This window comes from Taudactylus pleione, unplaced genomic scaffold, assembly GCF_031769625.1.
Source record: "Taudactylus pleione unplaced genomic scaffold, aTauple2 ptg000277l, whole genome shotgun sequence".
NCBI lineage: Eukaryota > Metazoa > Chordata > Amphibia > Anura > Myobatrachidae > Taudactylus > Taudactylus pleione.
The window spans coordinates 2,795,086-2,820,442 of record NW_028284679.1 but is presented as its reverse complement, the minus strand read 5'-3'; the positions used below and the strand labels follow the sequence as shown (position 1 = coordinate 2,820,442).

At 47.4% G+C, this 25,357-nt stretch overlaps 1 protein-coding gene across 1 annotated transcript in view; it reads left to right on the top strand.

Moving 5' to 3' along the window:
* HADHB (hydroxyacyl-CoA dehydrogenase trifunctional multienzyme complex subunit beta) overlaps nt 1-25,357 on the top strand; it is a 67,617-nt gene that overhangs the window by 8,496 nt on the left and 33,764 nt on the right. Inside the window, exons 2-7 of the mRNA XM_088481720.1 lie at nt 6,006-6,068; nt 7,282-7,323; nt 9,692-9,791; nt 10,305-10,349; nt 11,607-11,706; nt 18,494-18,581. Coding sequence (XP_088337846.1) covers nt 6,014-6,068; nt 7,282-7,323; nt 9,692-9,791; nt 10,305-10,349; nt 11,607-11,706; nt 18,494-18,581 — 430 coding nt within the window. The 5' untranslated portion in view covers nt 6,006-6,013. The remainder of the gene's footprint in view (nt 1-6,005; nt 6,069-7,281; nt 7,324-9,691; nt 9,792-10,304; nt 10,350-11,606; nt 11,707-18,493; nt 18,582-25,357) is intronic.

Below are 25,357 nucleotides of genomic sequence, written 5' to 3'. Positions count from 1 at the left end.
ATCACCCTGTATTACCATATATCACCCTGTATTACCATATATCACCCTGTATTACCATACGTCACCCTGTATTTCTATATTTCATCCTTGATTACCATATATAATTCTATACTGCTATATATCACCCTATACTACCATATATCACCCCATACTGCTATATATCACCCTATACTACCATGTCACCCTATATTTCTATATAGCACCCTATATTACCATATATCTCCCTATACTGCTATATAGCCCCCCTATATTACCAAATATCTCCCTATATTTCTATATAGCACCCTATATTATTATGTATCACCCTATACTGCTATATATCGCCATATATCATTCCGTAATACTATATACCACCCAGTAATACAAGATAATGCCATATACTGCTATATAACACCCTATATTACACCCTGTAATACTATGGGGGCTATTCATATCGGTGCAATGCTGAATAGTCCAAGGAAGGAGTTCCCGGAGCTATTCGATATACTGCGTTGTTAGCCCGATTGAAGGATTTCTTCTTGTACTCTGGGTGCGAGCAGGAATCTGACTAAAATGCCCGCTGCAATGCTGTTTTTCAGCTTAGCGTGGCGCTAGCAACATCGTAGCCGGCACTTAAGTCGGAACATGCTGGTTAGCGCACCTAAACTCCTGGCTTAAGGCATGATAACTGTCATCTCCTGACTGAGTGCCGGCCGGGGGGAAACAATTGAATAGCCCAGAGAATCCCTTCCCAGTGCTATTCACATCGCAATTGAAATGCCCCCATATTTCACGTATGCTGGCTCTCCCGCCTTACTTCCACCCACTCCCGCCTCCCATGATTTTGCCCGTGCTGCTCCCTACCTCTGGAACTCTCTCACTATCACACTCGCTACAAAACTTCAAACAGACTCTCAATAGCCCCTTCTTTATCAAAGCCATCCTGCTCTCATCCTAAGCCACTGCTCCATGTTCCTTCATCACTGTCTACCCCATCTGTGTCACCCCTGTCTGTCTGCCCCTCCCCCTTTGGCATGTAAGCTCTCATCTGATTTTCCTCCCCTTATACTATCTGCTCCTAACTCCCTACAACGGCACGTAACGCTCGGTTACTGACGCCCTGCTGCTCATTTGATATGACCACTGATGCAGCAATGTTTATGAACCATGCCCTGCGTTGTCTTGTACTGTTACTGTTTTCTGGTTCTTGCTTCTTTGTTTATGTACTTTATAAGGCGCTGCGGAACTCTTGTGGCTCCTAATAAATAAAGGATAGTAATATTGTTATATAGGACAGTATGGTTGGGGTTGTGGTTCTCATTACTGCCTCATAGCACGGTTATGGTTGTCATTACTGCCTCATAGCACAGAGGTCCTAAGTATGTGGGTTTTATAGTGTTCACTCTAGGTCCTGTGCCGGGCAGGGCACCGGACCCAGTGAAAGGGCACATCTGCGTGCTCCCGAAAACGGGGTATGGCCAAGAAAAGGGGGCGGGTCTTGAAGATGCCTCCCCTTTTAGTCACTCTTGGGGGTGTGCCCGGCACTTACGGACATGCTGGGCTGCCGCCAAGCGCTGCTGGCAGTGTGAATAGATGCTAGGCGCATGCACCTAACATCCATTCACCGGTGGTGTCCGCTACACCGCAGTTTTCCCCACCCGCGGGACATTGTGACCTGCAGGCGGGGACGGCGCCCGGAGGCTGTTTTAGCGGGGCGCCGTGCTGGGTGCTTTTTGCCTTTTAGAAATAGGCCAGGGCGCGGCGCTCCACTAAAATAGCCAACCGCAACGCTAGTTTGTATGTTCTCCCCGTGTTTGTGTGGTATTCCTGCGGGTGCTCTTGTCTTCTCCACACTCCAAAAATTATACTGGTAGGTTAATTGGCTTCTGACAAAAATTACGTGTGTGTGTGTGTGTATACAATACGTGTATGTGTGTGTGTGTGTGTGTGTGTGTGTGTGTGTATGGTAGGGAATATAGGGTGTAAGCTCCACTGGGGCAGGGACTGATGGGAATAACTGAAATATTCTCTGCATAGCGCTACAGAATGTGTACGCTATATAAAAAATTGGTTATAATCCTAGTAATATATTACATATCACCCTATACTGCTATATAACACCCAGAGATAATATATATCACCCTATCCTGCCTTATAACACTCAGCAATAATATGTATCGCACTATACTATAATAGCTGTAATCTATTCTACAAAATTTCCTTCCCTCTACACAACCCACACATAACGTTACATATGTTCTCTGTCTACATTCACACACCCCACTGACCCCAGGCCAACATAACTGTGTGATGGGATCGTACAGCCCACCGGGAACCTCTGCAGTCTGGCTGGGCTATATATACTGTACAATCCTTGTGTATCACACGCTTAGTTCCCTATGGAGTGTAAGCCTGCGAGCTGGTACAGTCTAACCTTTTTGTCTGCCTATTATTACCCAGTTTTGTTTTCTTACTGTACGGTTTTGTTCCCAGTAGTAAAGTGTAGCAGAAAATACTGGCGCAATAATAGTACTGTATATAGTACTAAATCACACTCTAGTCTGATATAGCTCACCATAATAATGACATTATGTTGACAGTTTCAAACTGTCGACATTGTAAATGTCGACAGTCACAATGACAGTATGCAATTATGGTTTGGGTTTGTTTTAAAACTACAGATCAGTGTCGACAACTCATCTGGCGACATTCACAACATGTCAACATAATGAATGTTTACCTATCATTCCCAACCTGTATTATTGTACCAGACCCTATACAGATGTGTCCATATACATCTTTGCTGCAGTCACGCTAAAAAGCCCCTCTCGGCGCTCCAGACCCTGTGAGACTCTGCTAGCGCCAGGCGCCTTTTTTGCGTCTTTTTATTTGTCGAATAATGCGTATAAGCCGCATTGCGATGCCACTAGGATGCACCAACGGACTGCACTGATTACTTTGATATGCGACACTTGTATATCTGTATATCTGTGTGTGTCTGCTGCTGGGTACACCCCAAAACGATGTGTGTACCCAGCGATGTCGGACGCAACGGGGCTGCCGGCATCAATAAGTGCATACACACTTGCTGATGCCGGCAGCGACGATGGCATGGTGAGCGGGGCCATGCTGCATTCGGAAGCAGGGCATCGCTAACGACATCCCCAGATTGCAAGCACAGATGACTGCGGATGTCGTTAACAACCCGTGGGAGTACACATCGCTAACGATATAGTGCGTACACACTGGATGATAAAACAAAATTGTCGTAACGATGTGTCGTTATCGGCAATATTGTCTAAAATATAGTCTAGTGTGTACTCGCCTTGAGTCTCTGAATCTGTATATGAAGTGCTATATACGATGTAGTGGCCACAGCTTTTTTCGTTCCAAGTTCCGTTGTGGTTCATATACTTTTCCAGCTAGTTTGTTATAGTGGGGCATGGCGCCCTGCCCGTTTTTTAAAAGGGCAAAATTTGCCCTGCCCTTGAAGCGGCGCCCTACTAAAACAGCATGCCCTCAGCCTAACCCCCCCACCCGCGGGCCGCAGTGTCCCGCAGGTGGGAAGAGTTGCGGTGACCGATCACCACCGGGTGAATAGACAGAGATAAATGTAGTACTGATTTGTTACTGCTGTGCCACAATGTGATGGGGGCTGTATAATAAGTGTAAGATGCGATATTGGGGAAGCTGGGTGATAGTACAGCTGTAGGTCAGGTGAGGTGGTCTAGGGGGTGTAGTAGAGGTGACGTGTTACTGCTGTGTCTCGGTGTGATTGCAGCCTGTTACTGACGTGTTACTGTTGTGTCTTGGTGTGATTGCAGCCTGTTACTGACATGTTACTGCTGTGTATCGGTGTGATTGCAGCCTGTTACTGACATGTTACTGCTGTGTATCGGTGTGATTGCAGCCTGTTACTGATGTTACTGTTGTGTGTCTGTGTGATTGCAGCCTGTTACTGACGTGTTACTGTTGTGTCTCTGTGTGATTGCAGCCTGTTACTGACGTGTTACTGCTGTGTCTCGGTGTGATTGCAGCCTGTTACTGACGTGTTACTGTTGTGTCTCGGTGTGATTGCAGCCTGTTACTGACGTGTTACTGCTGTGTATCGGTGTGATTGCAGCCTGTTACTGACGTGTTACTGTTGTGTCTCGGTGTGATTGCAGCCTGTTACTGACGTGTTACTGTTGTGTCTCGGGGTGATTGCAGCCTGTTACTGACGTGTTACTGTTGTGTCTCGGGGTGATTGCAGCCTGTTACTGACGTGTTACTGCTGTGTCTCTGTGTGATTGCAGCCTGTTACTGACGTGTTACTGCTGTGTCTCGGTGTGATTGCAGCCTGTTACTGACGTGTTACTGCTGTGTCTCGGTGTGATTGCAGCCTGTTACTGACGTGTTACTGCTGTGTCTCGGTGTGATTGCAGCCTGTTACTGACGTGTTACTGGTGTGTCTCGTGGTGATTGCAGCCTGTTACTGACGTGTTACTGCTGTGTCTCGGTGTGATTGCAGCCTGTTACTGACGTGTTACTGCTGTGTCTCGGTGTGATTGCAGCCTGTTACTGACGTGTTACTGCTGTGTCTCGGTGTGATTGCAGCCTGTTACTGACGTGTTACTGCTGTGTCTCGGTGTGATTGCAGCCTGTTACTGACGTGTTACTGCTGTGTCTCGGTGTGATTGCAGCCTGTTACTGACGTGTTACTGCTGTGTCTCGGTGTGATTGCAGCCTGTTACTGACGTGTTACTGCTGTGTCTCGTGGTGATTGCAGCCTGTTACTGACGTGTTACTGGTGTGTCTCGGTGTGATTGCAGCCTGTTACTGACGTGTTACTGCTGTGTCTCGGTGTGATTGCAGCCTGTTACTGACGTGTTACTGCTGTGTATCGGGGTGATTGCAGCCTGTTACTGACGTGTTACTGTTGCACTGAAAGTATTTCTGTAAATAATACCAGGCCAATGTTAGTACATTTAGCACCATATGTGGTGATACAGACCATAAAGGAGACTATCACGGTACTGGGGACTTGTTTGGGTCTCATCCCAGCACGTGGGGGAAATGATCGACCTTGATTCTGTAACCTTCCATTATTCACATTGTACCATGTGCTGGGCCTGGAATTGGGTGAAAGGTTGTGGAAGGGAATTAGGGGAAAGGTCACGTCTGTTGTATCATGGCTGGCACTCTAATGAGGGAGGGGATGGGAGGATAAACTTCCTGCACCGACATGTTAACCTCTTCCCTGCTGGATATACTGTATATAGAGTGCCTAATGCTGGCTGAGTGGTAGCCAGTTTATTATAACCTCTATATACCACCTATATGTTATGCAGAACTTTACAGACTATTATATCATACACATCAAGAGCTTACAGGCGATAAGGGAGAAGACGCTGGAGCACACTCTAAGCGCTGAGAACACTGATATAACGTATATAGCAAACGCTGCATATAATATGGATAATGATAGAGGTTAGCGCATATTTGGGCGAACGTGTGAGCCCATCCACCGAGTCAAGGTGACCCCTATCATATGGGTCCCTAACATGTCTAATATTAACACATTGGGCTCGATCCAATTAGGTGCGAATTACCCGCGAGTAAGTGCGGCTGTTGGTTACTCCGTACTCTGGGGTGAGATCGGGCTGTGAGGGGGGCAAATTGCTGTGCCATTGCCGGCGGTTCTTTGCCATTGCAACAGCAATTCGCCCCCTTTGCACCTGATTGGATGAAGCCCATTATGTTAATCTATAGAGGACTTACCGTAATAGTGCCCCTAAAATGTAGACGGCAACTTGTGCTGATTGAGAACACCTTAGGGCAGATAGGAGGGGTGCTAGTTCCAGCAGGATTCTCTAACTTCAAGTGTACTTTCTGTACACAAATACAGGGCAAATGGGGAGGACTAAGGGCGGCACACCCACATTTTATATATCCGTTTAAGGGGCCCTATCTATGTGACACTTAACATAACCCGATGACAAGAAACTACAGTAACACTGATGTTATTACGCTTCTTGTCTTTGCAGCATCCAAGATGGCCTTAATGCTAAGATACAGTGTCCGATGCCTCCCCACCACATCCAGCTTCTGTAAGTATTGCTCCCTGTGCTCTATGGCTACAAGCTTTTTATTCACAGTGTACAGCAGTATAGTACAGTACACGGACATAAGCATTTTATCTCTCTCTTCTCTGCTCATTTTCTCATTCCTTTTATCCTCTTATGGAGGAGGATAGCGATATGGTTTTATTTTCTTACAACAGTGACGGAACCGTTTTTGCTGTAGTTATTCCACCTATGTAATATACGGGTTGGGTATGAAATCCCGGCTGTCGGGATGCCGCTGGTCAGAATACAGACGGCGTTATCCCGACAGCCAGAATACCGACACCCGTAAGGGAACTAAGGTAAGACTAACCCTTACCCCTAACTCTTCCTCCCCAGTGCCTAACCCTAACCTCCCTCTCCCCACACCCTAAACCTAACACTCCGTCCCCGGTGCCTAAACCTAACACTCCGTCCCCGGTGCCTAAACCTAACACTGCGTCCCCGGTGCCTAAACCTAACACTGCGTCCCCGGTGCCTAAACCTAACACTGCGTCCCCGGTGCCTAAACCTAACACTCCGTCCCCGGTGCCTAAACCTAACACTCCGTCCCCGGTGCCTAACCCCGCACCCTCACCCTAATGCCCGATACTTACCTTTGGGATGCCGGCGGCTGGGATTCTGGTGCCGGGATCCCGACGCTGTCGGGATTTCGGCGCTGATATTTCGACCGCCGGCATCCCGCATGGCGGGATGCTGACTACATCCCCAATAAACTAGAAGATGCAGATCCCTTCCCCCAACTCCTACCCCACCCAAAACTCACCATTAGAGGGGCCATGGGAGACTCACCGTGTTCTGTGACCTGGTGAGATAACAGGTGGCCCCTTTCCTGTGATTACACGCCGCTGTATCATTGGGTGACGGGTTACCTGTGTGACCTTCTGATGACATTAGGTGTCCTGCACCGACTGTGCTTTATATTCCTACCATACTCTCACTGATGGCTCTACGACGGTCCTTAGAACAGCGGGACTACTAGAGTGACTACATGGCGGGACTCCAAAGTGAGAGGACTCCGGCATATAACATTCTATATAAGTCTGGCCGAGGGTTTGTGCCAGCTCTGTATATATATTTCTAGCAATCCCTAAATATGTCACACATTGGGCAATACGTCTTTTCTTAGCCGCATTCAGGTTGTTTGAGTTCATACTACAAATGTACAACTAATCCTGTTTCTTCTTTCTCCTCTCAGCCGTCAGAGCCATAAGCTGCTCCTCGCACCTCCAGTCTCCAGGTAATCTCCATGATGGATCATTTCATTCTCCAACCTGTAGTTCCACGTCGGCCTCCACTCCACCTGTTGTCCCTGCTGTATAATGTAGAACCTAGCTACACACGTTCCATGTCCTCGTGTTACAGCTAATCTAGAACCTAGCCACACACGTTCCTTGTCCTCGTGTTACAGCTAATCTAGAACCTAGCCACACACGTTCCTTGTCCTCGTGTTACAGCTAATGTAGAACCTAGCTACACACTGTCCATGTCCTCGTGTTACAGCTAATGTTGAACCTAGCCACACACGGTCCATGTCCTCGTGTTACAGCTAATGTAGAACCTAGCAAGACACGGTCCATGTCTTCGTGTTACAGCTAATGTAGAACCTAGCCACACACGGTCCATGTCCTCGTGTTACAGCTAATGTAGAACCTAGCCACACACGGTCCATGTCCTCGTGTTACAGCTAATGTAGAACCTAGCCACACACGGTCCATGTCCTCGTATTACAGCCAATGTAGAACCTAGCCACACACGGTCCATGTCCTCGTGTTACAGCTAATGTAGAACCTAGCTACACATGGTCCATGTCCTCGTGTTACAGCTAATGTAGAACCTAGCTACACATGGTCCATGTCCTCGTGTTACAGCTAATGTAGAACCTAGCCACACACGTTCCATGTCCTCGTGTTACAGCTAATGTAGAACCTAGCCACACACTGTCCATGTCCTCGTGTTACAGCCAATGTAGAACCTAGCCACACACGGTTCATGTCCTCGTGTTACAGCTAATGTAGAACCTAGCTACACATGGTCCATGTCCTCGTGTTACAGCTAATGTAGAACCTAGCTACACACGGTCCATGTCCTCGTGTTACAGCTGGTCTGTGATGGAGCATGAGAACATATGGAACATGGCGACGATAGACAAGGAGTGCCAACGCGCGGACACCGGGATGTAGGACATACTGCGTCTGTACAACGTTCACCGTGAATGTCTGAGTGTAATGTCCTCACATTCTTCATCGGGTCCAGTGATCGTTCTTCTCAGAAGCATATGGAATGGACCTCTTTATACCAATCCCTAGGCAACTTCTAACTCCCTACTATAGCTGCAGGGCTACCGGCTGTCACAACATATTGCATACAATTTTTCTGTCCCACTGTGTGTGTAAAGGGGGCACCTAGACCCCTACAGGTGTAGCCAGCCTCATCGTTGCCGCTCGGCGTGTCCCATTCCTCTAGCTCCTCCCACCAGGATGTGCATTGGGGCCGATTCAATTTACCGGGAGTTGAATAGCGCCAGGAGGGGAGCTGTTAAGTCGGAGAATGCCAGGTCTTGTGACTTAACCTGGGTGTTTAGTCGCGAGAACCGGCATTCCCAGACTAAATTGCCAGCCCACGAGTCTGTTAGCGCTGCGCTGAGCTGGCAAACAGCCTCGCGGCCGGCACATTAGTCCCGATTTCTACTCTCATCCACAGGAGGGTGTGGGAAGAAATCTTTAGTCGGACTAAACAGTGCGCTGACTTGATTAGCTCTGCGAGCTCCCTCCCGGTGCTGTTCAATTCACACTGAATTGTCTATTAGAGAACCGTAGGTTGACATGCTGCATAGGCTTCTAGCCTGTATGATAAATGACACGCTGTATAACCTTCTAGCCTGTAGGATAAGTGACGTGCTGTATAACCTTCTAGCCTGTATGATAAATGACGTGCTGTATAACCTTCTAGCCTGTACGATAAATGACGCGCTGTATAGGCTTCTAGCCTGTATGACAAAATGACGTGCTGTATAGGCTTCTAGCCTGTATGATAAATGACACGCTGTATAGGCTTCTAGCCTGTATGACAAAATGACGTGCTGTATAGACTGCTAGCCTGTATGATAAATTACATGCTGTATAGGCTTCTAGCCTGTATGATAAATGACGTGCTGTATAGGCTTCTAGCCTGTATGATAAATGACGTGCTGTATAGGCTTCTAGCCTGTATGATAAATGACGTGCTGTATAGGCTTCTAGCCTGTATGATAAATGACGTGCTGTATAGGCTTCTAGCCTGTATGACAAAATGACGTGCTGTATAGGCTTCTAGCCTGTATGATAAATGACACGCTGTATAGGCTTCTAGCCTGTATGATAAATGACGTGCTGTGTAGGCTCCGAGCCTGTATGATAAATGACATGCTGTATAGGCTTCTAGCCTGTATGATAAATGACGTGCTGTGTAGGCTTCTAGCCTGTATGATAAATGACATGCTGTGTAGGCTGCTAGCCTGTATGATAAATGACACGCTGTGTAGGCTGCTAGCCTGTATGATAAATGACACGCTGGATGTGTGGTCTGTAGAATGGTTTCATTGCGATGTTACATCTTTCTCATTCTAGCCGTCCAGGCAAAGAGTAAGAAGACTCTGGCAAAGCCAGGTGTTAAGAATGTTGTCGTGGTGGATGGGGTCCGCACCCCTTTTCTGCTCTCGGGAACCACGTAAGCTCTGATTTTATTATTATTCACTTTTTTACCATCAGACATAGAATTTCTCCTCGTTATCACATTTTCCAACGTACAGTAGTTCGGGAATTAGGCAAGTTATCCTGAATAGTTTGTCCTTTTCAGACCCCTTATGGAGACCTTTCCAGGTGTTAGTACAAGATACTGCCAGGGGGCGGATGGGTGACAGGGGACGCCTAATAACACATTGCTCTCAGAATCATGGTGTTGGTGCATGGTACTGCCAGGGGGCGTATGGGTGACGGGGGGTGCCTAATAACACATTGCTATCAGTATCATGGTGTTGGTGCATGGTACTGCCAGGGGGCGGATGGGTGACGGGGGGTGCCTAATAACACATTGCTATCAGTATCATGGTGTTGGTGCATGGTACTGCCAGGGGGCGGATGTGTGGTACTGCTGGGGGAGGTGTTGTATATCTTGTGAGCAGGGCCGTGTTCCACCCTTGGTTGTATTGGTAATAATGACCTGTTATTTCTCATCTTGCAGATATGCAGATCTGATGCCTCATGACTTGGCCAGGACAGCGCTGCAGTAAGTGGTTTATATGCAAGTGCCCCTTATCCTTACACCCCTCTGTTTTATACAGCCATTGTTTCTCATTGCTTTCACTCTATCTATTCCTCTATACTTCCACTATATTCATTCCTCTATGCCAACAAAGTACTTATTCATCTGTGGCACCGCTGCCTGTGCTCCTCTCTCTGTGTTACTGCTGCCTGTGCGCCTCTCTCTGTGTTACTGCTGCCTGTGCGCCTCTCTCTGTGTTACTGCTGCCTGTGCGCCTCTCTCTGTGTTACTGCTGCCTGTGCGCCTCTCTCTGTGTTACTGCTGCCTGCGCTCCTCTCTCTGTGTTACTGTTGCCTGCGCTCCTCTCTCTGTGTTACTGCTGCCTGCGCGCCTCTCTCGGTGTTACTGCTGCCTGCGCTCCTCTCTCGGGGTTACTGCTGCCTGCGCTCCTCTCTCGGGGTTACTGCTGCCTGCGCTCCTCTCTCGGGGTTACTGCTGCCTGCGCTCCTCTCTCGGGGTTACTGCTGCCTGCGCTCCTCTCTCGGGGTTACTGCTGCCTGCGCTCCTCTCTCGGGGTTACTGCTGCCTGCGCTCCTCTCTCGGGGTTACTGCTGCCTGCGCTCCTCTCTCGGGGTTACTGCTGCCTGCGCTCCTCTCTCGGGGTTACTGCTGCCTGCGCTTCTCTCTCGGGGTTACTGCTGCCTGCGCTCCTCTCTCGGGGTTACTGTTGCCTGCGCTCCTCTCCCGGGGTTACTGTTGCCTGGGCTCCTCTCTCGGTGCCACCGCAGCCTGTGCTTGTCGCCCTTTCCCCATGCCTGCGCTGTCTATGCTTGTTTCCACTGTGAATACATACAGACATGTCACCAATACTGTAGAAGGAAACGTTCTATTAGGGTAAATAAAATGTTTTGTAACTCTGTCCTTCACCAGTTTCTGTTATAGCGCTGCTGAAACACCAGATCCCTTTATAACTGAGCACCTTTTCCCACTAGGGGGCACAGAGTAGCTTTATATACAACATTTGAATTAATCTAAATATAACAGGGGATGTCCATTTGTGCTGGTGGGTGTGTGGTACTGGTAAGCCCAATGGAGCAGCCAAGGAGATCTGATATCTGTAGAGGGAAAGCCGTGTGGTGCTTATATCATTACCATACGTTTTACTTGTAATGTATTTGTTCACTTGGCCTCATTATAGAGTGAGCAGGAAAAACTATAGGCTCAGTGCTGGTAATGTGCCCCTGTTCCCCTGTAACTCTTGTGCTCTCTGTGTCTGGCCAGGGGTTTGCTGCATCGTACAAACATCCAGAGAGAGTTGGTAGATTACATTGTATACGGCACAGTAATCCAGGAAGTGAAGACCAGCAATGTCGCCCGTGAGGTGGGTAATACTTTCTCAGACTTTCTGCCATCTTGACTTTAAAAAAACACCTGATTGCTACAGTAATATTGACCCATGATCAGAGACTCTCGGAATGTTACAGTGACATTGACCCATGATCAGAGATCCGCACACACTCAGAATGATACAGTAACATTGACCCATGATCAGAGATCCGCAGACACCCTCTCAGAATGTTACAGTAACATTGACCCATGATCAGATATCCGCACACACACTCTCAGAATGTTACAGTACCATTGACCCATGATCAGATATCCGCAGACACTCTCTCAGATTGTTACAGTAACATTGACCCATGATCAAATATCCGCAGACACACTCTCAGAATGATACAGTAACATTGACCCATGATCAGAGACCCGCAGACATACACTCAGAATGATACAGTAACATTGACCCATGATCAGAGATCCGCAGACATACTCTCAGAATGTTACAGTAACATTGACCCATGATCAGAGATCCGCAGACACACTCTCAGAATGGTACAGTAACATTGACCCATGATCAGAGATTCGCACACACACTCAGAATGTTACAGTAACATTGACCCATGATCAGAGATCCGCAGACTCTCAGAATGTTACAGTAACACTGACCCATGATCAGAGATCCGCAGCGACACTCTCAGAATGTTACAGTAACATTGACCCATGATCAGAGATTCGCAGACACTCTCAGAATGATACAGTAACATTGACCCATGATCAGAGATCTGCAGACACTCTCTCAGAATGATACAGTAACACTGACCCATGATCAGAGATCTGCAGACACACTCTCAGAATGATACAGTAACATTGAGCCATGATCAGAGATCCGCAGACACACTCTCAGAATGATACAGTAACACTGACCCATGATCAGAGATCTGCAGACACACTCTCAGAATGATACAGTAACATTGAGCCATGATCAGAGATCCGCAGACACACTCTCAGAATGGTACAGTAACATTGACCCATGATCAGAGATTCGCAGACACACACTCAGAATGTTACAGTAACATTGACCCATGATCAGATATCCGCACACACACTCAGAATGTTACAGTAACATTGACCCATGATCAGAGATTCGCACACACACTCAGAATGTTACAGTAACATTGACCCATGATCAGAGATCCGCAGACACACTCTCAGAATGTTACAGTAACACTGACCCATGATCAGAGATCCGCAGACACACTCTCAGAATGTTACAGTAACACTGACCCATGATCAGAGATCCGCAGACACACTCTCAGAATGTTACAGTAACACTGACCCATGATCAGAGATCTGCAGACACACTCAGAATGATACAGTAACACTGACCCATGATCAGAGATCTGCAGACACACTCTCAGAATGATACAGTAACATTGAGCCATGATCAGAGATTCGCAGACACACACTCAGAATGTTACAGTAACATTGACCCATGATCAGAGATCCGCAGACTCTCAGAATGATACAGTAACACTGACCCATGATCAGAGATCCGCAGCGACACTCTCAGAATGTTACAGTAACATTGACCCATGATCAGAGATCCGCAGCGACACTCTCAGAATGATACAGTAACACTGACCCATGATCAGAGATCCGCAGACACACTCTCAGAATATTACAGTAACACTGACCCATGATCAGAGATCTGCAGACACACTCTCAGAATGATACAGTAACATTGAGCCATGATCAGAGATCCGCAGACACACTTTCCGAATGGTACAGTAACATTGACCCATGATCAGAGATTCGCAGACACACACTCAGAATGTTACAGTAACATTGACCCATGATCAGAGATCCGCAGACTCTCAGAATGATACAGTAACACTGACCCATGATCAGAGATCCGCAGCGACACTCTCAGAATGTTACAGTAACATTGACCCATGATCAGAGATCCGCAGCGACACTCAGAATGATACAGTAACATTGACCCATGATCAGAGACCCGCAGACATACACTCAGAATGATACAGTAACATTGACCCATGATCAGAGATTCGCAGACACTCTCAGAATGATACAGTAACATTGACCCATGATCAGATATCCGCAGACACTCTCTCAGAATGATACAGTAACATTGACCCATGATCAGATATCCGCACACACACTCAGAATGTTACAGTAACATTGACCCATGATCAGAGATTCGCAGACACACTCAGAATGATACAGTAACATTGACCCATGATCAGATATCCGCAGACACTCTCTCAGAATGATACAGTAACATTGACCCATGATCAGATATCCGCAGACACACTCTCAGAATGTTACAGTAACATTGACCCATGATCAGAGATCCGCACACACTCTCAGAATGTTACAGTAACATTGACCCATGATCAGAGATCCGCAGACACACACTCAGAATGTTACAGTAACATTGACCCATGATCAGATATCCGCACACACACTCAGAATGTTACAGTAACATTGACCCATGATCAGAGATCCGCACACACACTCTCAGAATGTTACAGTAACATTGACCCATGATCAGAGATCCGCACACACACACTCTCAGAATGTTACAGTAACATTGACCCATGATCAAATATCCGCAGACACTCTCTCAGAATGATACAGTAACATTGACCCATGATCAGATATCCGCACACACACACTCTCAGAATGTTACAGTAACATTGACAGATGATCAGAGATTCGCAGACACTCTCAGAATGATACAGTAACATTGACCCATGATCAGATATCCGCAGACACACTCTCAGAATGATACAGTAACATTGACCCATGATCAGAGATCCGCAGACACACTCTCAGAATGTTACAGTAACATTGACCCATGATCAGATATCCGCAGACACTCTCTCAGAATGATACAGTAACATTGACCCATGATCAGATATCCGCAGACACATTCTCAGAATGTTACAGTAACATTGACCCATGATCAGATATCCGCAGACACACTCTCATACAGTAACATTGACCCATGATCAGAGATCCGCAGACACACTCAGAATGTTACAGTAACATTGACCCATGATCAGAGATTCGCAGACACACATTCAGAATGTTACAGTAACATTGACCCATGATCAGAGATCCGCAGACACACTCTCAGAATGATACAGTAACATTGACCCATGATCAGAGATCCGCAGACACTCTCAGAATGTTACAGTAACATTGACCCATGATCAGAGATTCGCAGACACTCTCAGAATGATACAGTAACATTGACCCATGATTAGATATCCGCACACACACTCAGAATGTTACAGTAACATTGACCCATGATCAGAGATTCGCAGACACACTCAGAATGATACAGTAACATTGACCCATGATCAAATATCCGCAGACACTCTCTCAGAATGATACAGTAACATTGACCCATGATCAGATATCCGCACACACACACTCTCAGAATGTTACAGTAACATTGACAGATGATCAGAGATTCGCAGACACTCTCAGAATGATACAGTAACATTGACCCATGATCAGATATCCGCAGACACACTCTCAGAATGATACAGTAACATTGACCCATGATCAGAGATCCGCAGACACACTCTCAGAATGTTACAGTAACATTGACCCATGATCAGATATCCGCAGACACTCTCTCAGAATGATACAGTAACATTGACCCATGATCAGATATCCGCAGACACATTCTCAGAATGTTACAGTAACATTGACCCATGATCAGATATCCGCAGACACACTCTCATACAGTAACATTGACCCATGATCAGAGATCCGCAGACACACTCAGAATGTTACAGTAACATTGACCCATGATCAGAGATTCGTAGACACACATTCAGAATGTTACAGTAACATTGACCCATGATCAGAGATCCGCAGACACACACTCAGAATGATACAGTAACATTGACCCATGATCAGAGACTCTCGGACTGTTACAGTAACATTGACCCATGATCAGAGATCTGCAGACACACTCTCAGAATGTTACAGTAACATTGACCCATGATCAGAGATCTGCAGACACACTCTCAGAATGTTACAGTAACATTGACCCATGATCAGAGATCCGCAGCGACACTCTCAGAATGTTACAGTAACATTGACCCATGATCAGAGATCCGCAGCGACACTCTCAGAATGATACAGTAACACTGACCCATGATCAGAGATCCGCAGACACACTCTCAGAATATTACAGTAACACTGACCCATGATCAGAGATCTGCAGACACACTCTCAGAATGATACAGTAACATTGAGCCATGATCAGAGATCCGCAGACACACTTTCCGAATGGTACAGTAACATTGACCCATGATCAGAGATTCGCAGACACACACTCAGAATGTTACAGTAACATTGACCCATGATCAGAGATCCGCAGACTCTCAGAATGATACAGTAACACTGACCCATGATCAGAGATCCGCAGCGACACTCTCAGAATGTTACAGTAACATTGACCCATGATCAGAGATCCGCAGCGACACTCAGAATGATACAGTAACATTGACCCATGATCAGAGACCCGCAGACATACACTCAGAATGATACAGTAACATTGACCCATGATCAGAGATTCGCAGACACTCTCAGAATGATACAGTAACATTGACCCATGATCAGATATCCGCAGACACTCTCTCAGAATGATACAGTAACATTGACCCATGATCAGATATCCGCACACACACTCAGAATGTTACAGTAACATTGACCCATGATCAGAGATTCGCAGACACACTCAGAATGATACAGTAACATTGACCCATGATCAGATATCCGCAGACACTCTCTCAGAATGATACAGTAACATTGACCCATGATCAGATATCCGCAGACACACTCTCAGAATGTTACAGTAACATTGACCCATGATCAGAGATCCGCACACACTCTCAGAATGTTACAGTAACATTGACCCATGATCAGAGATCCGCAGACACACACTCAGAATGTTACAGTAACATTGACCCATGATCAGATATCCGCACACACACTCAGAATGTTACAGTAACATTGACCCATGATCAGAGATCCGCACACACACTCTCAGAATGTTACAGTAACATTGACCCATGATCAGAGATCCGCACACACACACTCTCAGAATGTTACAGTAACATTGACAGATGATCAGAGATTCGCAGACACTCTCAGAATGATACAGTAACATTGACCCATGATCAGATATCCGCAGACACACTCTCAGAATGATACAGTAACATTGACCCATGATCAGAGATCCGCAGACACTCTCAGAATGTTACAGTAACATTGACCCATGATTAGATATCCGCACACACACTCAGAATGTTACAGTAACATTGACCCATGATCAGAGATTCGCAGACACACTCAGAATGATACAGTAACATTGACCCATGATCAAATATCCGCAGACACTCTCTCAGAATGATACAGTAACATTGACCCATGATCAGATATCCGCACACACACACTCTCAGAATGTTACAGTAACATTGACAGATGATCAGAGATTCGCAGACACTCTCAGAATGATACAGTAACATTGACCCATGATCAGATATCCGCAGACACACTCTCAGAATGATACAGTAACATTGACCCATGATCAGAGATCCGCAGACACACTCTCAGAATGTTACAGTAACATTGACCCATGATCAGATATCCGCAGACACTCTCTCAGAATGATACAGTAACATTGACCCATGATCAGATATCCGCAGACACATTCTCAGAATGTTACAGTAACATTGACCCATGATCAGATATCCGCAGACACACTCTCATACAGTAACATTGACCCATGATCAGAGATCCGCAGACACACTCAGAATGTTACAGTAACATTGACCCATGATCAGAGATTCGCAGACACACATTCAGAATGTTACAGTAACATTGACCCATGATCAGAGATCCGCAGACACACACTCAGAATGATACAGTAACATTGACCCATGATCAGAGACTCTCGGACTGTTACAGTAACATTGACCCATGATCAGAGATCTGCAGACACACTCTCAGAATGTTACAGTAACATTGACCCATGATCAGAGATCTGCAGACACACTCTCAGAATGTTACAGTAACATTGACCCATGATCAGATATCCGCACACACACACTCTCAGAATGTTACAGTAACATTGACAGATGATCAGAGATTCGCAGACACTCTCAGAATGATACAGTAACATTGACCCATGATCAGATATCCGCACACACACTCAGAATGATACAGTAACATTGACCCATGATCAGAGATCCGCACACACACTCAGAATGTTACAGTAACATTGACCCATGATCAGAGATCCGCAGACACACTCTCAGAATGTTACAGTAACATTGACCCATGATCAGAGATCCGCAGACACACACACTCTCAGAATGTTACAGTAACATTGACCCATGATCAGAGATTCGCAGACACTCTCAGAATAATACAGTAACATTGACCCATGATCAGAGATCTGCACGCACACACTCAGAATTATACAGTAACATTTACCTATGATCAGAGACTCTCGGACTGTTACAGTAACGTTGATGTAGGATCAGAGATCTGCAGGGAGTCAGTGTGATTTTCTTGTCTTTCACCCCTGTAAATATACACATTGCTGGATATTACTGTACAGCAACATGGCACTGCTCAGGGTTGCAAAGGAAATCTGGGAAGATTGTGGTTGTTAGTTGCCAGGAAACAGTTGCAATGCTGACAAGTGCGGCCAATTGAATTGCCCCTTTGGAATGTAGCAGACACTGTATAACTGTTCCATGCTTTGCTCCCATCTTCTGCAGGCTGCTCTTGGGGCTGGTTTCTCTGATAAAACCCCAGCTCACACTGTCACCATGGCCTGCATCTCCTCTAACCAAGCCATGACCACAGGTAAGTGTCACAGGACAAGCGACTTATTCATTTGTGCAAAAGTCTTTCCCATAAGTCCCTGCTTCCTCTGACCATTTATCTCCATGCAGTAATTATGGTCTAATGTGATGAGGGGGAAATACATGGGAAGCGTAGGTGCCTGCTGTATATCTATTCATAGTGTGATACATGGTCCCACCCCCCATCCTCTGTAATGTGTGTGTGAGTGTAATACACGGTCCCCCCCATCCTCTGTAATGTGTGTGTGAGTGTAATACATGGTCCCCCCCCTCCCATCCTCTGTAATGTGTGTGTGTGTGACATATATTATAGTGTGAGTGTAATACATGGGTCCCCCCCCCCATCCTCTGTAATGTGTGTGTGAGTGTAATACATGGTCCCCCCATCCTCTGTAATGTGTGTGTGTGTGTGTGTGTGTGTGTGACATATATTATAGTGTGAGTGTAATACATGGTCCCCCCCATCCTCTGTAATGTGTGTGTGAGTGTAATTCATGGTCCCCCCATCCTCTGTAATGTGTGTGTGTGACATATATTATAGTGTGAGTGTAATACATGGTCCCCCCCATCCTCTGTAATGTGTGTGTGTGAGTGTAATACATGGTCCCCCCATCCTCTGTAATGTGTGTGTGTGACATATATTATAGTGTGAGTGTAATACATGGTCCCCCCCATCCTCTGTAATGTGTGTGTGTGTGTGTGACATATATTATAGTGTGAGTGTAATACATGGCCCCCCCCCTCCCATCCTCTGTAATGTGTGTGTGACATATATTATAGTGTGAGTGTAATACATGCCCCCCCCCCCCCATCCACTGTAATGTGTGTGTGAGTGTAATTCATGGTCCCCCCATCCTCTGTAATGTGTGTGTGTGACATATATTATAGTGTGAGTGTAATACATGGTCCCCCCCATCCTCTGTAATGTGTGTGTGTGTGACATATTATAGTGTGAGTGTAATACATGGTCCCCCCCTAATCCTCTGTAATGTGTGTGTGAGTGTAATACATGGTCCCCCCATCCTCTGTAATGTGTGTGTGAGTGTAATACATGGTCCCCCCATCCTCTGTAATGTGTGTGTGTGTGTGTGTGACATATATTATAGTGTGAGTGTAATACATGGTCCCCCCCATCCTCTGTAATGTGTGTGTGAGTGTAATACATGGTCCCCCCATCCTCTGTAATGTGTGTGTGTGTGACATATATTATAGTGTGAGTGTAATACATGGTCCCCCCCATCCTCTGTAATGTGTGTGTGACATATATTATGGTGTGAGTGTAATACATGGTCCCCCCATCCTCTGTAATGTGTGTGTGTGTGTAATACATGGTCCCCCCCATCCTCTGTAATGTGTGTGTGTGACATGGTCCCCCCCCTATCCTCTGTAATGTGTGTGTGACATATATCATAGTGTGAGTGTAATACATGGTTCCCCCCTATCCTCTGTAATGTGTGTGTGACATATATTATAGTGTGAGTGTAATACATGGTCCCCCCCATCCTCTGTAATGTGTGTGTGACATATATTCTAGTGTGAGTGTAATACATGGTCCCCCATCCTCTGTAATGTGTATGTGACATATATTATAGTGTTAGTGTAATACATGGTCCCCCCCCATCCTCTGTAATCTGTGTGTGACATATATTATAGTGTGAGTGTAATACATGGTCCCCTCCATCCTCTGTAGTGTGTGACATATATCATAGTGTGAGTGTAATACATGGTTCCCCCCATCCTCTGTATTGTGTGTTTGTGACATATATTATAGTGTGAGTGTAATACATGGTTCCCCCCATCCTCTGTAATGTGTGTGTGTGTGACATATATTATAGTGTGAGTGTAATACATGGTCCCCCCCCATCCTCTGTAATGTGTGTTTCTACTTCAGGGTCCATAGGGGTCCACAGGATGACTAAACGCACAGTTATGGCGCAGGCTGCGCATTTTTCGGACTCTGAGGGGTCCTCGGATGATGGCGAGGTGCAGGATGACTTGGCCTCAGATGCCTCAGTCCAGGAGGTAGACACTAAGTCTTCCATCAATGTGCGGGCTCTGGTTAGGGCGGTGCGGGCCATTCTTCTGATTGAGGATGAGGCACCCGCTCCCAAGTTGAGGTATCCTAGCTTTAAAAAAACTAAGGTTACTTCTGCAGCGTTCCCCTTGTCTGATCAGTTGACGGATCACATGGCGGTGGCCTGGCAGACGCCCAGTAAGCGTTTCCTGCCACAGAAGCGGTTGGCATCCAATTATCCGTTTCCGGAGGCGCATTGTAAGAAATGGGAAACTCCGCCTGCGGTTGATTCCCATGTAACACGCCTCATCAGGAGTGCTACTTTGCCATTGCCGTCTATATCCTCGCTGAAGGATCCTACGGACAGGAAGGTGGAGACTTGTCTGAAGTCTATTTATTTTCTCTCAGGGGCTGTAGCCCGGCCGTCCATGGCCATCTCCTGGGTGGCCAAGGCCATTGAGGGTTGGGCCAACGCCTTGGAGGATACGTTTACGGATGATGCTCCGGATGTCCAGAGGGCGTTGTTAGGACAGATGAGAGATGCCGCTTCCTACATAGGAGAAGCATCTTTGGATGCTAGCCTGCTGACCTCTAGGGTTTCGGCGGCAGCAGTGTCTGCTCGCAGATCCTTGTGGTTGAGGTCTTGGAGAGCAGAAGCTGATTCTAAGAAAGGCTTGGAGGCCTTGCCTTTTAATGGAGAGTTACTATTTGGTCCGGAACTGGACAAAATAGTAGATACCCTGGCAAAGTCCAAGTCAGCCTTCCTCCCTTCAGCTACGACACCTGCTAAGGTCCGGAGCTCGGCCTTTCGCTCCTTTCGGGTTCAGGGTAAGGCAAAGGGTCAGTCCTTCCCGAGGCAGTCCGCAACCGAGAACGCCTCAAAGCCAAAGAAGCAAGCCTGGAATGCTAGGCGCCCTTCTTCCAAGCAAGAAGATAAGCCTTCTGCTGACGGGATGGGGCCCCCTCTGGGGGACCCCAGAGTGGTCAAGACTTCAATTCGCCCAGTGCTGGCACAATACCACCACGGATGCCTGGGTGCGAGAAGTGGTCTCCCAGGGGTACGCCCTGTCTTTTCGGCACAGGCCGCCTCGCCAGTTTTTTTGCACGAGTCCTCCTCAGGACAAAACCAAGGCCTTGCAGGTTCAGGAAGCCATAGAGGCCTTGCTGACGGCGGGGGTCATTATACCCGTACCACAATCTCAACGTGGGATGGAGTATTACTCTACGCTGTTTCTGGTGCAGAAACCCAATGGCTCTCATCGCCCCATCCTCAATTTGAAGTCCCTGAACAGATTTCTCAGGGTTCCCAAATTCAGGATGGAAACTTTGCGTTCCATCATTCTGGCGATGGAACCGGGGGATTATATGGTCTCCCTGGATATCCAGGATGCCTACCTCCATGTGCCTATAGCAACGTCGCACCAACGGTTTCTGCGGTTTGCTATTCTGCACAACCACTACCAATTCAGGGCTCTACCCTTTGGCCTCTCCACGGCACCAAGGGTATTTACCAAGGTGATGGCGGTCATGGCGGCTCACCTTCGGAGCCAGGGGATACGGTTGCTACCGTATCTAGACGACCTCCTCTTGCTGGCAAGCTCCCCGGAGGTACTGATCCAGCATCTCCACCTGACGGTCGCTTGTCTACAGTCGCACGGGTGGTTGATCAACTGGAAGAAGTCCTCCCTCATCCCATCACAGCGGATGGTTCATTTGGGGGCCCTGCTGGACTCTCGTCAGCAACGGATTTTTCTGACTCCAGAGAAGTTCTCCTCCTTACAGCTGCGGATTCACAGTTGTCTGAGCAGTGGCAGAGTGGCGGTGCACTCAGCGATGAGAGTTTTGCGGTCCATGGTGTCGGCATTCGACATGGTGGAGTTTGCCCAGTTCCATTCCAGGCCCCTGCAGAGGCTGATTCTTTCGGAATGGAACGGATTGCCACACAGGATCCGCTCTCAGATGCTGGTGTTGTCCTCGGAGGTGCGTCTGTCCCTGGCCTGGTGGCTACAGACGGCTCATCTCCTCGAGGGTCGCCCCTTTTGGGTCCCGGAATGGGTTCTGCTCACGACAGATGCCAGTCTCCGGGGTTGGGGGGCGGTGACAGGCTCCTTGTCACTTCAGGGTCGTTGGTCAGCAGAGGAAGCGATTCTTCCCATCAACATCCTGGAACTGCGGGCAGTGTACAGAGCCCTGTAGTCGTCCGGCACCGCTCTTCACGGAAGGGCCGTTCAGGTTCAGTCGGACAACGCCACCACGGTGGCGTACATCAATCACCAGGGAGGGACTCTCAGTCGAGCTGCGATGTCGGAGGTGTCCCGCGTCCTGACGGTCTTCACCCGGATCTGGGTCGACTATCTTTGACGGCGTGGCTCTTGAGACAGCCGTCCTGAGGTCTCGGGGGTTTTCTAGCTCCGTTATTACCACCGTGCTGAGGGCGCGCAAGCCTGCTTCCACGAGGATCTACCACAGAGTGTGGCACACTTACTTTCAGTGGTGCGAGGCCAGAAGATATGATCCCCAGGTGTTCCGGGTTTCGTGTATTCTGGCTTTCCTTCAGTCGGGTTTGGACTTAGGATTACGTCTTTCCTCACTGAAGGTGCACGTGTCTGCTCTGTTGGTGTGGTTCCAGCGCAGGATTGCTGCTATGTCGGATGTACACACCTTTTTCCAGGGTGTTTTAAGAATCCAGCCTCCCTTTGTGCCACCTGTGGCCCCGTGGGATTTGGCGGTGGTTCTTCGGGCCTTACAGGGTCCTCCTTTTGAGCCCTTGGAGTCAGTGGAGCTCAGGTGGCTAACTTTTAAGACGGTTTTCCTCTTGGCAATTGCTTCTGCCAGGAGGGTTTCAGATTTGGGGGCGCTTTCTTGTCGTCCCCCTTTTCTGATTTTTCATCAGGACAGAGCGGTGCTTCGCACTCGTCCTGATTTCCTGCCTAAGGTGGTTTCCAGGTTCCACATTAATCAGGAAATTGTTGTACCAGCCTTTCAGTCGCCTGATCTTTCGGCTGGGGAGGCTTCCTTAGACGTTGTCCGTGCACTCCAGGTTTATGTGGACCGGACTAGTTCTGTGAGGAAGTCGGATTCTTTGTTTATCCTCTTCGGTTTTCACAAGAGGGGTTGGCCTGCCAACAAACAGACTCTAGCCCGTTGGCTTCGTTCTGTTATTATTGAGGCTTATATGCAGGAGGGTTTACCTGTTCCAGCCTCTGTTAAGGCTCATTCCACTCGGTCTGTGGGCCCTTCTTGGGCTGCTAGCCGTGGCGCCTCTGCTGTTCAGCTGTGTTAGGCGGCCACCTGGTCTTCAATTCAGACCTTTTTGAGGTTCTAAGCGTTTGACATCTTTGCCTCTCAGGATGCATATATTATAGTGTGAGTGTAATACATGGTCCCCGCCATCCTCTGTAATGTTTGTGTGTGTGTGACATATATTATAGTGTGAGTGTAATACATGGTCCCCCCCATCCTCTGTAATGTGTGTGTGTGACGTATATTATAGTGTGAGTGTAATACATGGTCCCCCCCCATCCTCTGTAATGTGTGTGTGTGTGACATATATTATAGTGTGAGTGTAATACATGGTCCCCCATCCTCTGTAATGTGTGTGTGACATATATTATAGTGTGAGTGTAATACATGGTCCCTCCATCCTCTGTAATGTGTGTGTGTGTGACATATATTATAGTGTGAGTGTAATACATGGTCCCCCATCCTCTGTAATGTGTGTGTGACATATATTATAGTGTGAGTGTAATACATGGTCCCTCCATCCTCTGTAATGTGTGTGTATGTGACATATATCATAGTGTGAGTGTAATACATGGTCCCCCCATCCTCTGTAATGTGTATGTGACATATACTATAGTGTGAGTGTAATACATGGTTCTCCCCCATCCTCTGTAATGTGTGTGTGTGACATATATTATAGTGTGAGTGTAATACATGGTCCCCCCATCCTCTAATGTGTGTGTGACATATATTATAATGTGAGTGTAATACATGCCCCCCCCATCCTCTGTAATGTGTGTGTGACAGGTATTATAGTGTGAGTGTAATACATGGTCCCCCCATCCTCTGTAATGTGTGTGTGACATATATTATAGTGTGAGTGTAATACATGGTCCCCCCCATCCTCTGTAATGTGTGTGTGTGTGACCTATATTATAGTGTGAGTGTAATACATGGTCCCTCCATCCTCTGTAATGTGTGTGTATGTGACATATATTATATTGTGAGTGTAATACATGGTCCCCCCCATCCTCTGTAATGTGTATGTGACATATATTTTCTACTTCAGGGTCCATAGGGTATCCACAGGATACCTTGGGGTATAGGTGTGACGTCAGTTGCAGGGCACCAAAGAGTTAAGCTTTCAGCCTCCCAGGATGCACTAGGTCCCCCTCCTATACCCCGCCCCCGAGCCAAGGCACCTCAGTTTAGTTTGGTGCCCGGCCGGAGTCGGGTGCACCTGTTGGAGTGGGGGCTAGAAGAGCCCCTGAAGCTTTTTCTTCATGCAGCTGTGGCTGCACATCTGGATGTACAGCATGGACAGTCAGTCCTGACGTCCATGCTGTCTTCCCTACACCCCGCCGGTACCAGAACGCCGGTACTGATCCGGGGATGCTGGTGGGCATCTGGGGTCACAGCTAGCGGTGACCCCAGATGTTCCGGGCCATGGCCGGATTCAAGGGGGACAGAGGTAAGCAGCGGGGTCCCGCGGTGGGTCCCCGCTGATCACATGGTCCTAAGTCCCCAGGCAGGGGGCTCCC